This window comes from Orycteropus afer, unplaced genomic scaffold (genome assembly GCF_000298275.1).
Source record: "Orycteropus afer afer isolate SDZICR_OR568_19922 unplaced genomic scaffold, OryAfe1.0 scaffold00096, whole genome shotgun sequence".
Taxonomy (NCBI): domain Eukaryota; kingdom Metazoa; phylum Chordata; class Mammalia; order Tubulidentata; family Orycteropodidae; genus Orycteropus; species Orycteropus afer.
In genome coordinates, this window is record NW_006921683.1 from 7027639 (window position 1) to 7043672 (window position 16034).

The 16034-nt window shown below is 37.8% G+C and overlaps 1 protein-coding gene across 1 annotated transcript in view; it reads left to right on the plus strand.

Annotated features, from left to right (window-relative positions):
- FMN2 (formin 2) overlaps positions 1–16034 on the plus strand; it is a 784241-nt gene that overhangs the window by 189930 nt on the left and 578277 nt on the right. Inside the window, exon 3 of the mRNA XM_042781203.1 lies at positions 14617–14764. Within this exon, the coding sequence (XP_042637137.1) occupies positions 14617–14764 (148 nt within the window). The remainder of the gene's footprint in view (positions 1–14616; positions 14765–16034) is intronic.

Genomic DNA, 16034 nt, shown 5'->3' on the forward strand with positions numbered 1-16034 from the left:
TCAATTCCGTTTTCAATAGCTACCAAAAAAATAAAATACTTGGGAATAAATCTTACCAGGGACACAAAAGACCTCTACAAAGAAAACTATAAAAAACTACTTCAAGAAACCGTAAGAGATCTACATAAATGGAAGAACATCCCATGCTTGTCGATAGGCAGATTGAACATTATGAAAATGTCAATTCTACCCAAAGCAATCTATACATTGAATGCAATCCCAATCCAGATCCCATCAACATTCTTTAGGGATATGGGAAAAACAATCACTAACTTTATATGGAAAGGAAAGAAACCTCAGGTAAGCAAAATGCTATTGAAGAATGACAACTGAGTAGGACGTTTCACACTGCCGGATCTCAAAACCTACTATACAACCACAGTAGTCAAAACTGCCTGGTATTGATTTAATGACAGATACATAGACCAATGGAATAGACTTGAGAATCCAGAAATAAGTCCATTGACCTATGGTCAGCTGATCTTTGACAAAGGGCTGAAATCCATTAAATGGGTAAGAAAATGCCTATTTAATAAATGGTGCCAACTGAACTGGAGATCCTTTTGCAGAAAAATGAAACAAGATCTGTACTTCACACCATACACAAAAACAAACTCCAGATGGGTCAAAGACTTAAATGTGAAACCTAAAACTATACAATTCCTCAAGGAAAAACTAGGGGCAAATTTAGGCGCCCTAATATATGGCATATGTAGACTACAAAGGAGAACTCAAAATGCACAATCAGCAGAAGAGAAACCAGATGATTGGGACCTTCTAAAAATTAAATTTTTATGTGCTTCCAAAGACTTGTCCAAAAGAGTCAACACAGAACCTAAAGATTGCACAAAGTTATTTCGTAATGACATATCCAACAAGGGACTTATCTCTAGAGTTTATAGAAAACTGCAATACTTCAATAACAAAAAGACAAACAATCCAATTAAAAAATGGGCAGAAGACATGAATAGACATTTCACCAAGGAAGATATTCAAGTGGCTAACAAACATATGAAGAAATGCTCACGATCATGAGCTATTAGAGAGATGCAAATCAAAACAACAATGAGATACCATCTTCCTCCAGCACTAATAGCAAAATTCAGCGAAACAGAAAATAACATGCTGGTGAGTATGTGGAGAGATTGGGACTCTCATACACTGCTGGTGGGACTGTAAAATGGTACAACCATTGTGTAAAGCAGTATGGCGATTCCTTCAAAATTTGGAACTAAAAATACCATTTGACCCCACTATTCCATTACTAGGTATATATCCTAAAGAAGTGAGGGCCATGACAAGAACATACATATGCACACCCAAGTTCATCACAGCACAATTTACAATAGCGAAAAGATGGAAACAACCTCGGTGTCCATCAACTGAGGAATGGATATCCCAACTATGGTACATACACACAATGGAATACTATGCAACCCTAAAGAATAATGTTGAATCTTTATAACATGGCATAACATGGATGAACTTGGAGGACATTATGCTGAGTGAAATAAGGCAATCATGAAACACAAGTATTGTATTAATCCATTATTGTAAAATCAAAGAAATGTTTATCTATGGAAGGACATTTTCTTTGTTGGTTACCAGAGGTGGTAGGAGAGGGTAAGGAACACTTTTAGATAGAGATAAGTTTTGATTTTGGTGAAGAGGACAATGTACCATATGTGAGTGATCAGTATAATGGCATTGAGGAAGAGAAAGACATAGAGAGGTACTTGGGAAATACAGACAACAAAGATGAATACTTTTGCGTATATAGTACGGCATTGTCAGTCAAGGCAAACATGGGTACTTGGGTGGATAGATGGGTGGACAGGCTGAACTATTAGGTATGTCTGTGAAGTGGGGAGTGTACTCAAGAACATGAAAAAGTTGGCAGAGAATGGTCTTATACCTTACGTTTATGATCTGAATTCCCAGGTGTACAGTGGAGCTGACAATGGGCAAGGTGGTAATCACTGCTTGTTCATAACCAGCTACCCAGAGGGACTGAGTAGTTGAACCTATGGGCTCAGGACCATATCACAGAGGACATCAAGCTCAATTGGCAGACCATACTACTCAAAACATTCTTCCACCTCCTACTGTGGCAAGTAGCAACTGGGATCTTAGAAGTTTGCAAGCTCCCATCTAGATGCAACGATGGGTCTCTCCTTGTCCAGAGCAAAGAAGAATGAAGAAAACCAAAAATTCATGGAAACAAGTAGTCCTACTGACTGGAACACCATCTGATCTGCAGCCTATATAACCATGAGACCAGAAGAACTAGATGCTGCCTGGCTACTATTGTCAACCACTTGCAATAGGATCTATGTAGGAGATCCTGGATAGAGAGGAAGAACAATATGGAGTAAAAATCAAAATCATTTGAAAAAATAAGGGTGGGGGGCAGGTTTGCTGGTTTGATAGAGCCTGGTGGAACCACTGAGACTATGGCCCCTAGCTGCCCTTTCGGTCTGGAATTGAACGCACGCCTGTGGCTTCCAGCCAAGAAGAGACAGGCATATGAGGTGAACATTTACCTGAGGTAGATACATTCCTTGGAGAGAACAAGCATGGGAGAAAGAAGAGCTGCTTATGCACAGGGAGACAGCTCATGGGGCAGGAGTGCATGGAGGGATGAACACAGGGAAGAAGTAACTATCGGGAGGAAGTAGGAGCGGAGATGTTGCATTGTGGTAAATTGAGGTCAGTGTCATGAGACAAAGTGTATGTGAACTGCTATATGGAAAGTGTCTTTGCTCTGTAAGTTTTCACCCAAATCACAATAAAAAATAAAAAAAAAAAAGAATTTGAGTTTTGTTCCATAGTTTCTTCCTTTTCTGTCACGATCCATCTATTGTTCCCTTGGTAAGAATGGTCAGTAGTGATAGCTGAACACCATCTAGTTCTGGTTTCAGGATAGCTGAGGTTGTAGTTTCTGAAGACTGTTAGTACTTTAGAGTAATTTCTTCTATGAGTCTTTAGTTTCCTTCTTTTTCTTTTGTTCCAAATGAATAGAGAGCAATAATTACATCTCAGATGGCTGCTTGCAAGCTTTTATGATCCCAGATACTACTCATCACACTGAGGTGTAGAACATACAATTTATGAACTAAATTATTCCAGTTAACTGAGTTGTCCCATGAGATGATGGTCCTAAGTCTTCAATCCCAGAAAACCAATCTCATGAGATTTTGGTTATATCTAAGGAGTATCTGTAAGTGTGTCCCCTGTGTGGTTTATTATATATATGGATATACATGAACACATACCATATCTTTAGGTACTTCTGTGTTAGGAGATGTGTCTGTTAACACATATGTACTCACATTTTCATACCCCTATATGCATATATTTGGAAGGAGCCCTGGTGATGCAGTGGTTAAATGTTTGGGTGCTAACGGAAAGGATGGTGATCTCCGCTCTGTAGAGAAAGATGAGGGAGTTTGCCTCTGTAAAGATTTACAGCCTTGAAAACCCAATGAGATAGTTCTACTCTGACCTAAGTGTTGCTGTGAGTCAGAATATGACTTAATGGCAAACTTTTTTTTTTTTCTTGGACTATATGCCTATATGCATTTGTGTAACCACACACATACTTTATGGTTGTTGTTAATGTTATTTCCCCTAAATTCTTTTCTTTTCTTTATTTTTTTTTGTGATTTGGGTGAAAGTTTTACTGAGTAAATTCACTTTCCATACAACAGCTCATGTACACTTTGTCTCATGACATTGATTGCAGTTTCCCATAATGTATTATACACTACCTCCCCACAGTTTCCTCTTCCCTGTGTCCTTCCCTCCCATGCACTTATGCCCCCTGAGCCATCTTCCTGTGCATATACAACACTTCTATTCTCCCATGATTGATCTTTCCAAGGAGAGTATCTACCTAATGTAAATGTTCAGCTCACATGCTTGTCTTTTGTTTGGCTGGAGCTACAGGAGTGGGTTCAATTCCAAACCTAAAGCGTAGCTCGTAGCCATAGTGGTTCCATCAGGCTCCATTAGACAAGCAAACCTGGTCCTTTTTTTGTTAGTTTGTTTAATGATTTTGAGTTTTGATACACATTGTTCTCCCCCTTTATCCAGGACCTCCTACATAGATCTCCCTCCAAGTGGTTGACAGTGGTAAGTGGGCACCATTTAGTTCATCTCATAGTCATATAGGCTGAGAATCACATGGTGTACCAGTCACTTGGACTAATTGTTTTCACGCATATTTGGTTTTCTTCATTCTTTTTTGCTTTGGACAAGGAGAGACCCATCATTGCCTTTAGATGGTCACTTGCAAGCTTTTAAGATACCAGTTGCTACTTCCCAAAGTAGGATGTGGAACAGGGTTTTTGTGTAGTATGTTATGCCAGTTGAGGTTGATGTCCTGAGTACGGTCCTGAGCCCACAGGTCTGACAACTCACTCCCTCTGGGTAGCTTGCTGTGTCCAAGAGGTGACTACAACCTTGCTCCTTGTCAGACCTAGTATACACCTGGGAATTTTTACAGAAAATGCAAATACACTTGTAGAAATATTGCTTGCCAATTCTATCCCCCTTCATGGATAATGCCTAATAATTCAACCCATCCACCCATCTATTCACCCATCTGTCAATGTTTGTGTTCACTGACATGCAATACTGTACGTGCAAAAGCATTCATCTTTATTGTCTGTACCTCCTGTGAACCTTTTTATGTTTTCCTCTTCCTCATTGCCACTGTGTTGATCACTCACATTTGGTACATTGCCCTTCTCTTCACCCAAATCCATTCTTGTCTCTTCCTATCTAACAGTGTTCCCTTCCCTCCCCTACTATCCCTGGTAATCAACAAAGAAAATTTCCTTCCATATATATAGACCTTTCCTTAACTTTTTACAATAATGGGCTAATACAGTATTTGTCCTTCTGTGATTGAGTTATTTCACTTAGCATAATGTCCTCCAAGTTCATCCACATTATGTGGATTTTTGCAGATTCTACATTGTTCTCTACAGTATTCCATTGTGTGTATGTACCATAGTACCATACACATAGTACTATAGTGTGGTATCCATTCTCTGTTGATAGGCACCTAGTTTGTTTGCATCCTTTTGCTTTTGTAAATAGTTCTGTGATGAACATGGATGTGCATATATATGTTCTTGTCCTGATGCTTGCTTCTTTAGGATATGTACCTAGTAATGGAATGGCTGGGTCAAATGGTATTTCTAATTCCAAATTTTCAAGGAATCACTATCCTGCTTTCCACAATGGTTGTATCATTTTACACTTCCACCACTAGTGTATGAGAATCCCAATCTCTCCATATTCTTGCCAGCATTTGCTATTTTCTGTCTTGATTAAATTTGCTACTAGTGCTGGGGCAAGATGGTATCTCATTATTGTTTTCATTTGCATCTCTCTAATGGTTAATGATCACGAGCATTTCTTCATATGTTTCTTGGCCACTTGAAAACCATTTCACCAGAGAATTCCACCAAACATTCAGAGAAGAACTGACACCAATCCTACTCGAACTATTCCAAGAGATAGAAAAGGACAAAATCCTTCCAAATTCATTTTATGAATTAAGCACAACCTTGACACCAAAACTAGAAAAAGACATCTCTAAAAGGAAAACTACAGACCAATATCTCTCATGAATACAGATGCAAAAATCTTCAACAAAATCCCAGCCGATAGACTCCAACAACATATCAAAAAATCATTCATTATGACCAGGTGGGGTCATATCAGGTATACAAGGATGGTTTAACATTAGAAAAACAATCAACTTCATCCACCACATAAATAAAACAAAGGAAAAGAACCATATGATCATAGCAATCAATGCGGAAAAGGCATTTGATAAAATCCAACACCCATTCCTGATCAAAATTCTCAGCAAACTAGGAATAGAAGGGACATTCCTCAACATAATAAAGGGCATATAAGCAAAACCACAGCCAACATTATTCTCAGTGGAGAGAGACTGAAACCATTCCCCTTGCAAACAGGAACCAGACAAGGATACCCTCTATCACCCTTCTATTCAACATTGTTTTGGAAGTCCTAGCAGGGCAATAAGGCAAGAAACGGAACTCAAAGGCATCCAAATTAGTAAGGAAGATGTCAAACTATCCCTATTTGCTGAGGAAATGATCTGTGTTGTGTTTTCATTGATGTTTGATTCAAGGAATTCAATTTTTTTATTTCTGCTCTTTCCCATTTGTTCTTAAGGAGGGTATTGTTCAGTTTCCATGTCTTTGCTCTTTTTCCACTGATCTTCCTATTGCTGATTTCTAATTTGCAACATTTTGATCTGAGAAGAATGCTTTGCAGTATTTCAATGTTTTTAAATTTATTAATAAGGCTTCCTTTATGGACTAACATATGATCTATCATGGAGAATATTCCATGTGCACTGGAAATGAATATATATTTTGCTGTTGTTGCATGAAGTGCTCTGTAGATGTACCTAAGGTCGAGTTGGATTGTATTGCTTAGCTCTTCTCTGTCTTTGTTGAGTTTCTTTCCAGTTGTTCTATCTTTCATTGAAAGTGGTGTATTAAAGTCTCCCCCTATGACTGTGGAGTCATCTATTTGCCTTTGCAATTCTGTTAAAGTCTGATATATATTTTGGGGCTCTTTCATTGGGTCCAGAGATATTTATTATGTCATGTCTTCTTGTTTAATTGATCTTTAATCATTATATAATGTCCTTCCTTGTCTTGTATGGTGGTTTTTGTCTTAAAGTCAATTTGATCAGAAATTAATATTGCCACTCCTGCTGTTTTATGGTTGCTATTTGTTTGATACATCTTTTTCCAACCTTTCATTTTTAGTCCATTTTTGTCTTTGTTTCTAAACTGTGTCTCTTGTAGACAGCATATTGGTGGTTTATATTTTCTTCTCTTCTTTAACTCTCTGTCTCTTGAGTGTGGTGCATTTAATCCATTGACATTCAGTGTAAGTGTAGACAGGTATGGGTTAGTTGCTGTCATTTTGTTTTGTGCTTTTTCATGGTGTTCCTGGTTTCTTTGTTCCATATAATTTTCTGTGCTGAGCTCATTTTGTTTATGAAATCTGTTATCATTTCCTTCATTTTTGTTGTTTTGGTATTTGCTAAATGTTTGTGCTTGTCCTCTTTTTTATTATGATTTGAAGGTTTATCATGTTTCTTTGAGTTTACCCTGTGATGTATAATTTTCTTCCCGAGTTGAGAACAGTCCATTCTATCTTGCAACTCTCTTGACTTCCTCACCATTTAGAAATTCTGTAACTACACTATTTTTTCCCTCTTTTTGCTTTATAGTTGGAAAGAGACTGAAACCATTCCCCTTGCAAACAGGAACCAGGCAAGGATGCCCTCTATTACCACTTCTATTCAACATTGTATTGGAAGCCCTAGCCAGGGTAATAAGGCAAGAAAGGGAAATCAAAGGATTCCAACTGATTTCTCTGGTTCCCTGTTTACAATCTTGTGAACTTATTTTACTTTGGCTACTTCCATAGCTGTATTCGTTTCTGGGTTATGTCATCTTGTGTCAGTGGTTGTTTGCTATTTTTAGTTCTCTGTTCAAAGGGCTCCCTTTAGTATGTCTTGTAAGTTTGGTCTGGTTTTAACAAATTCCCTTAATTTCTGCTAACCTGGATATCTCCTAAATTCACCATCATATTTGAGGGACAATTTTGCTGGGAGCTCTGGTAGCATAGTACCTAAGGCATTTGACTGCTAACCAGAAGGCTGGTGGTTCAAACCCAGCAGCCACTCCTCGGAAGGAAGATGGGACAATCTACTTCCATAGTGATACTGCCTCTGAAACCCAAGGAGGGGTCGCTATGAGTCGGGTCCAACTCAACGGCATATAACAACAACAACAACTGCCTCAGAAACCCAAGGAGGGGTTGCTATGGGTTGAATCTGACTGAAAGGCAGTGAGTATAATTCTTGGTTGGAAATTTTTCTCTTTCAGAGTTTTATGTATACTATCCTATTGCCTTCTCGCTTGCATGGTTTCTGCTGAGAAATCAGAGCTTATTCTTATTGGTTGTCCTTTGGAGGTAACTTTTCATTTTTCCCATGCTATTTTAAGGATTCTTTCTTTGTCTTTGGTTTTGAATGGTTTGATGATGATATGTCTTGGTGATTTTCTTTTGGGGTCTATACTGTTTGGTGTTAGTTGGACTTCCTGAGTGGATATATTCTCATCTTTGATCATATTAGGGAAGTTCTCTTCCAGCAAATCTTGGACAATTTTCTTAGTGGTTTTCATTTTCTCTTCCTGTTCTGGAATTCTGATTACATGTAGATTACTCCTTTTGATGGTATCCCACATGAATTTTAGCCTTTCTTCTTTTCTTGTTTTTTAAATCTTTTTTTTTTTTTTTTCTGATTGAACCCTTTCCAAAAAGTATTCAGTTATTTGTCTTCAGTCTCATGAATTCTGTCTTCCATTGATTCAATTCTATTCCTTTACCCTTTCAATGTTTTATCTATTTCTGAAAACTTAATATTAATCTTCTGGATTTCTATCTGTTGATTTTGTATCATTTCTAAGTTTTCATTTATTTTGTCATTTTGTTCTTACGTTGTCTTTCGAAATTATTTTAGGGTTTTCTCTGTGTTTTCCTTAATTTTTCCATTGTTTTCCTTGATCTGTCTCTCAATCTGTTGAAGATACTTAAATATAATTCTTTTGAATTTCTTATCAGGGAGCACCAATGCTACTTCTTCTGTTGGGTTGTGTTCTGGGTCTGTATCCTAATCCCTTGCTTCTACCACTTTATTTTGCTTTTTTGTGTGGACTGTGATGGTCAGTTGTCTCTGAGACATTGTGATGGTGTTGTATTTAGAGCTCTGTTAACTGTTTGTAAAGAGCAGTTAAGGGTGAGTAAGGCTTTTCTTGGTGGCTGTTTATCATTGGCCAGTAGGTGGAGAAGGAAGTGGTAGCTTTCAAAGTGGATCTGCAGGAGGTGCAGGTGTGGTTGCATCCTATGGGCATGGTTTCTGCCTCCTACTCTTATGGGCAATCTATTTCTCTAGTAATACTGCCTCGGAAACCCACGGAGGGTTGCTATGAGTCCAGTCTGACTTGACGGCACATAACAACAACAACAACAACTCTGTTAGACAAAAAGAATATTGAAAAATCATCAAAAAAAGTAAAAGCAAGTGGACAATGAACACACTGCATAAACACAGAAACAATCACCAAAAAAGAAAAGGGAAGAGGGGGAAAAAAAACCCCTGTACTATCTGGGGAGTGGACAATAAGAGAAAAGAGGTAGAGTAGGAGAATAATGAAGAAAAAAAATGGGAAAAATGCAAAAACTAAAACAAGGAATGGGGAGAACTATGAGAAAGAAAAAAATGAGAACTAGGAACAGGGAAGAGGAAAAGCTAAAAACTAGGACACAGGAAGGGAAGAATAATGAATAATAATAAAAAGGGCAAAAAAGAATGATAATAATTTTGAAAGAGACAAAAACAAATAAAGAATAAGGAAAAAAAGAAACATGGGCAGGGCAGGACATCCAGGCTCCATTGGAACACACAGACTGGGATCTAATTCTTGCCTCCAGAAGGTGGATTGGAGTGAGGGGTGGCCACACCTCCATTTACCAAGACGATGTGGGGTATAAGAGTAACAAGGGGAATATCACACCTTTCCAGTTGTTAGTGTCAGGAATGTCCTTGCAGTCCTGGCAAGTGGAGCCTATTCTTAAGTCCCTGGAATCTGAGAGAATGCTCTCACTTTAATATCCAAAATGGTCAAACCTCTTGTAAACATTCAAAATGGCTGTGCCCTCTGGACATCCAAAAGTCCATGGCTCAACCCGTCTCCCTCTTTGTTGCTTTCCTTTTTATTCATTAGCCACCAGTGCAGTCCTTCATGTAGCCCCTGGCTAGAAGGGCCAGTTTTTAGCTTGGTTCTTAGGTCCTACCAACACTTGGAAATATCCAAGCTGTCTGTCTGGTCAGGATCGCTGACAGTCTTCAGCTCCATATGTCTCCTTTTTCAGTGTTTTCATTCAGGTGCTTCTACTAGTTGGAGTTTAGTCCACTTCTGTATCCTTCCTTTCAAAGTTCAAGGGCTCCAGGATTATCTTCTGTATCTCTGTTAATTGGTTCCTCTTTTCTTTGTTGAAGAGAGTCTGTGTAGTTTGATTGCCTATTCTGCCATCTTACCAGATAATTCTTGAGATGGATATTTAACTTACTGATTTTTTGGCCTTTTCAAAAGATATATGCATTTAAACTTTAAAATGTATGCATGACTACTGCATCCTAAAATTGTATGTTGTATTTTCATTATCATTCAGTCAAGGAAGCATATAGAGATGTATGTGGGTGGGTGGATGAGAAAACTGTAGAAAATTTCAAATGATAGTCAGACTGAAGCATTAGGATTTGATTTTGTAGAAAGTGAGGAGCCATGAAAGAAATTTGTGTTTTGTGTGTTTTCTGATATGAGAGCTGTGTGATGAATGAGAGGTTTTGAGATTATTATCATATCATTATTATCATAGCACTGTAGTACAATCTTGTGCGTTGGCTGCAAGACTGGAAAACTGACTGAAAGAATTTTGGTTTCTATGAGTTTTTGTAGCATGCTGTTAACATACTTTGCATTTTGGTGAATGATGAAACCAAGTCAAATAGTTTATTCCCCTAGGATATTGGTGCTGCCTTTTGTATATAGAGCAATAATGCCAGTGGCTGAGTGATTGTATTAGGATGATGAAGCTCTCTATGTAAGAGTCCTTTTGTTTTTGGTTGTAATGTCTAGCATGGAGTTTGTCAGTCACCACAGCCCTCCAGGCCAACCTTACATATATCATCTCAGTTTAATAGTTCTATATCAACTCTATCAATATTTTACATGTGAGGAACTTAATATTCAGGAGTTTTTAAGTGAACTTCTTTCAGCTCACACTTGCTGAGATGTAGCCCAGGTTGTCTGCACCCTTTGAGTGGTTGACATTGGTAGCCGGGAACCATCTGGTTCTTCTGGTCTCATAGTCATATAGGCTAAGGATCGCTTGGTGTACCAGTTTGTCTTGGTGTAGCCCAGGTTGTCTAGTTCTTAGTCTCAAGCTCTTGGTCACTCTGTTAAAACAGCATTTTGGCCAACTGTCTGTGACCTTGGTAGAAGCATGTGTTATGGACTCGTCCATTTGATTCTGCTATACTGGAAACTGATGTGAGGACAATGACTTCAAAGATTTAAATTGTTTTGGGGAGAGAGGGTCTTGGGCTGTGTGGAGTAGGAAAGCTCCTGAATGTAGCTAAATAGGTATCATGATCACTAATTTGAGAAAGGGGTGGTGGGGAAAGGGAGTTGCATTTCACTGCTTCTTTTGAGTCAGAGCAATATTCATGTCACCTGTTAGGAACTGACCTAAACCACTTTAGTCATCAAAACTGTTTTTTTTTTTTTTAATTTTATTGTGATTTGGGTGAAAGTTTCCAGAGTAAATTCATCTTCCTTATAGCAGTTCACATATACTTTGTCTTGTGACATTAACTGCAATCTCCCACAGTGCAACAGCTCTCCTCCCACTTCCTCCCCACAGATACCTCTTCCCTGTGTCCTTCCCTCCCTTGCACTCCTGAGCTGTCTCCCTGTGCATACACAGCCATTCTATTCTCCTATGATTAATTTTTCCAAGGAGTGTATCTACCTAATGTAAATGTTCAGCTCATACACCTGTCTTTTGTTTGGCTGGAAGCCACAGGAATGCATTCAGTTCCAAACATGAAGGGCAGTTAGGGACCACAATCTCAGAAGTTCCACTAGTTTCTATCAGACCATCAAACCTGGTCCTTTTTTTTTTTTTTTTTATGATTTTGAGTTTGTTCCACATTGTTCTCCCACTCTTATCAAGGATCTCCTGCATAGATCCCCCTCTGAGTGGATGACATTGGTAGCTGGGAACCATCTGGTTCTTCTGGTCTCATAGTTGTATAGGCTAAGGATCGCTTGGTGTACCAGTCCCTTGGACTAATTGTTTCCATGAATCTTTGGTTTTCCTTATTCTTCTTTGCTCTGGACAAGGAGAAACCCATAGTTGCATCTAGATGGCTGCTTGCAAGCTTTTAAGATTGCAGTTGCTACTCACCAAAGTAGGATGTGGAACAATGTTTTTGTGTAGTATGTTATGCCAATTGAGCTTGATGTCTTCTGTGACCATGATCCCCAGCCCACAGGTCCAATTACTCACTCCCTCTGGGTAGCTGGGTGTGGTCAAGAAGTGACTACAACCTTGTCCCTAGTCAGCTCTGCTATATACCAGGAAATTCTTACAAGACATGCAAATACACTTGTAGAAACATTGTCTGCCAACTCTTTACATGGTCATGGGCACACTCCCCCCGCATAGACATATCTAATCGTTCAGCCTGTCCCACCGATCTATCCACCACATCTATCAATATTTGCCATCACTGACAACGCAGTACTGTATGTGCAAAAGGTTTCATCTTTATTGTCTGTACCTCCCATGCACCTCTCTAAGTCTTCCTCTTCCTCAATGCCACTGGGTCATCACAACTCTTGAATGGGTGAGACTTAACTACTTCCTGACAACTTTGCAACTTACATATTTAATTAAAGCAAATCTCAAAGGAAATTCTGCCAAACCTGTGGACATTTATTAAGCACACAAACATTAGTATGCCCATAGTAGCCATGCAAACTCTCCTGCATACTCAAGGAATTTCCAGTTTGCTATCTTGATTAATCCTTGCATCAAGGCAGGATTCTGTCTCTGTTGGCAAAAGGCAAGAAAAAATCCTTTTAAGCAGTGGTTGGATGCAGCATTGTTTAGATGTCAAGACTAGCATCAACCCTTGCCTGAATCTTTACCCTACTCATTGTTAAGTATAGTGATAGTCTCTGATATCTTAGCTGATTCAACATACTGAGTTTTTCAATTTCAGCAGTGAAAAAGCTCATTGTTAATATTCATCATGTTAATTAAAGAAGCCACTATTTTAACCAATGAAAACCTATTTCTGGTACTCAGTATGTTAAATAGTAAAGCTTCTGGTATTGCTCTAGATACAAATAGCTGAAAGATAAAAATACAAGAAAACTGAGTTAAGTTTGACATGTGGTCCTTTCTGATACAATCCTAGCTGAGCCCTTGTATCTGAATTTTCAATTAGGGTCAATGAGTATACTTCAAAGGTAAAGTTTAAACTAACTGACATGCATGCTAAAGCATATTAGATAAATCTGTTAAATTATTAAATAAATTTATACAAATCTTGACACTTATTAGTTGGTTAACACAGTTTACCTCATAATCTCTTATTGTTTTGTGTCCTCTAGTTGGTTCTGACTCATAGCAACCCTATATGACAGAGTAGAACTGCCTAATAGGATTACCTAGGCTGTAATATTTTTTTAAATAATATTTTATTATGTTTTCAGTGAAGGTTTACACAGAAAATATATTCCTATTTCACAATTTCTATACAAACTTTTTAATGACAGTTACATTTTTCAGTTTGTCAGTATTCTCTTTAACTGTGTTCTGGTTATTCTATTTCCAGTGTTTTAGTTTTCCTGCTCCCTTAACTTCTTATGTTTGCTTTAAAGTAATTGTTGACCTTTTTTAGTCTCTTATAGATGGTTTTATAAGGCACACTGTACTAACAGGTCCTACATGTCATCTTTATGGAAGCAGAGCACAAGGTCTTTTCTCCCACAGAGCTGCTTCATGATTTTTTTTTCTTAATTTGCATTAAACCGTTACTGTACTGGTCTTTTCTTTATTTCACTTGGTATTAATCAAAAGATATTGGAAAATATACCTATGAATAATGACACAAAAAGAACATGAGACATTCATACATTGAGCTCATATGTCTTAAAATCCTTAAATACATTGTTATTCTGAAATAGGATTTCATTAGGATGAGCAGTTTTCTAAGATTTATAGGCCCCATTGCAGTGCTGTTTGTGCAATTTCCAGTTTTTCTCCTGGCTCTAGATATAGTTACTAGCCTTCTTCTCATTCCATCCAGGTTATGTTAGTCTGCTGCTAGGAAGGCCTTTCTTTGCCAAAAGATCCCTGCCCAATTTTTTAATTCTTGGCAGGTTCATTGAGTTTTTCATGGTTTCTTTCTCAAAACAGTTCCCAACCTGGACCCAAGATAAGTTCGTGTCCTGGGCCTTTTGTGTGGAAGGCAAAGGAAGCTATTTTTGTCCAGTAGTCCCCAAGTACAGCCTGTCCTTTGATAAGTTAATAAACAATTTTTAAAGAGACATCATCTTCAAATATATTAAAGGTGCTAGTTCAAGGAGCTTTCAGATTCAGTGTCTGGCTTTTCTTGTTTCATAATTCCTTGCATGTCTACATGGCATCTCTGCTTCCAAAGAACAAAGCTTTGATTTTATTGTAGAAAAGAAGTTGTGACAGCTATGGTTATGAAAGTGAAGTGATGAGGAAGAATGATGTTTATATTATAAATCTACATTAAATAGTATAAAATTGTTTTATTTTTATGTGTATACGTATTTACATGAATTGTACAAAAATGATGCTATAGTTTATTGACTAAGAATTCTATATTTTTTATGATTAAATTAATAGCTTTTTTATAATTTTTCTTTTTAAATGTAGCAAGATCAACTTTACACTTGGGCTGCAGTTAGTCAACCCACACACTCACTGGATTACACTGAAGAGCAGTTTCCGAGGCAAATCCCATCTGTTTGGCCTCTATCTAAACCCCTCGATGAAGACCACAGGCCCAAGGATGCTGAAACAGGTAGGAGACTGCAAACAGTTAATGTTCTGAAATTATGTTAGCATGAAATTTGTTTGTAGAAGTTATTGGGCATAAATCTGCATTTTTCTTCTAAGAATTTCTTAGAAGAAATTCTAATTTCTTAGAACTAAATTCTAAGGAACCCAATTAAAATCACTGAGAGGGTTGTTGAATGGAAGATTTTTTTGTCCTACCTCCAAGGCTACTGAATTAGAATTTTGGGGTATAAGATATTAGAATTTTCTAGTAATTATTATGTATACTAAAATTTGAGAAACACTGCCTCTAGGCATGCAGCTTTACTCATAACCAGTTTAGGCTTCCCATGGTATTTTGGCTAAGTCAGCCCTGAAGGGATAGTCAGTCTATTGCCTTCAAATGATTGATTGCCATCTTACTTCTTCCCTATTAATCTCTTCACTTACTACTTTCATTTGTGCTTTTATTAATCCTTTCCTTTACCTGCAGAGATTAACTGAGAGAGGCCAGCTAGAGCAGTCCATTTTTTGTAATCTCAATTTGAAGTAGTCTTTTTTAAAATTGACCAAGGTTCAGATATAAGTTTTTTCATTAAATTTTCTCTTACTGATGTTTTTTCCTTTAAAAAAAATCACTTAATGTATTTTGTGTTATTGTCAAGGAGAATAGCCTGAGATTCACATTGCTTTCTTTGGAGAAGTTCAATAGAATGATGATCTCCAACCTAATTCTAGGAGAGCATTTCATATTTGTCATGCAGAATAGAGGATTGTATTTGCATAACAAAGTTTTATGTAATTTGATTGTTTCGTTCCTTTGATTTTTCTTCGTTTTGGTATAATAAATTCTTGTCTTCCCCCTGATGGACTGACCAGGAATATTGGATTCTGATCTATAAATGACAATTGAATAGAAGAGCATCATTAATACTCACAAATCTCCCCTCTGTCATGTGGTCGGTCCTCAGTGGTAGCTTGGGTGTTAGAGTTCAGAATTTTGGTTATTTTTTTCCCCACATTGACTCATAGAGGGAAAGATAGTTATTAGCCACTTAATCTGGACTTGTGTTAAAAGAGAGCAAAGTAAGGTAAGAACATGGAGCCTGGGCTCTGCCACTTCTTATTTATTAACTTAATTACATTGGGCAAGTTTCCTATCCACTGTACTTCAATTTCCTCATGTCTTAAAATGATGACAAGAATAGCATCTACAGAGGCGGGGCAAGATGGCGGACTAGGCAGAAGGATTGCACAGACCCTCTTCAACAAAGAAAAGGGAAACCAATTAACAC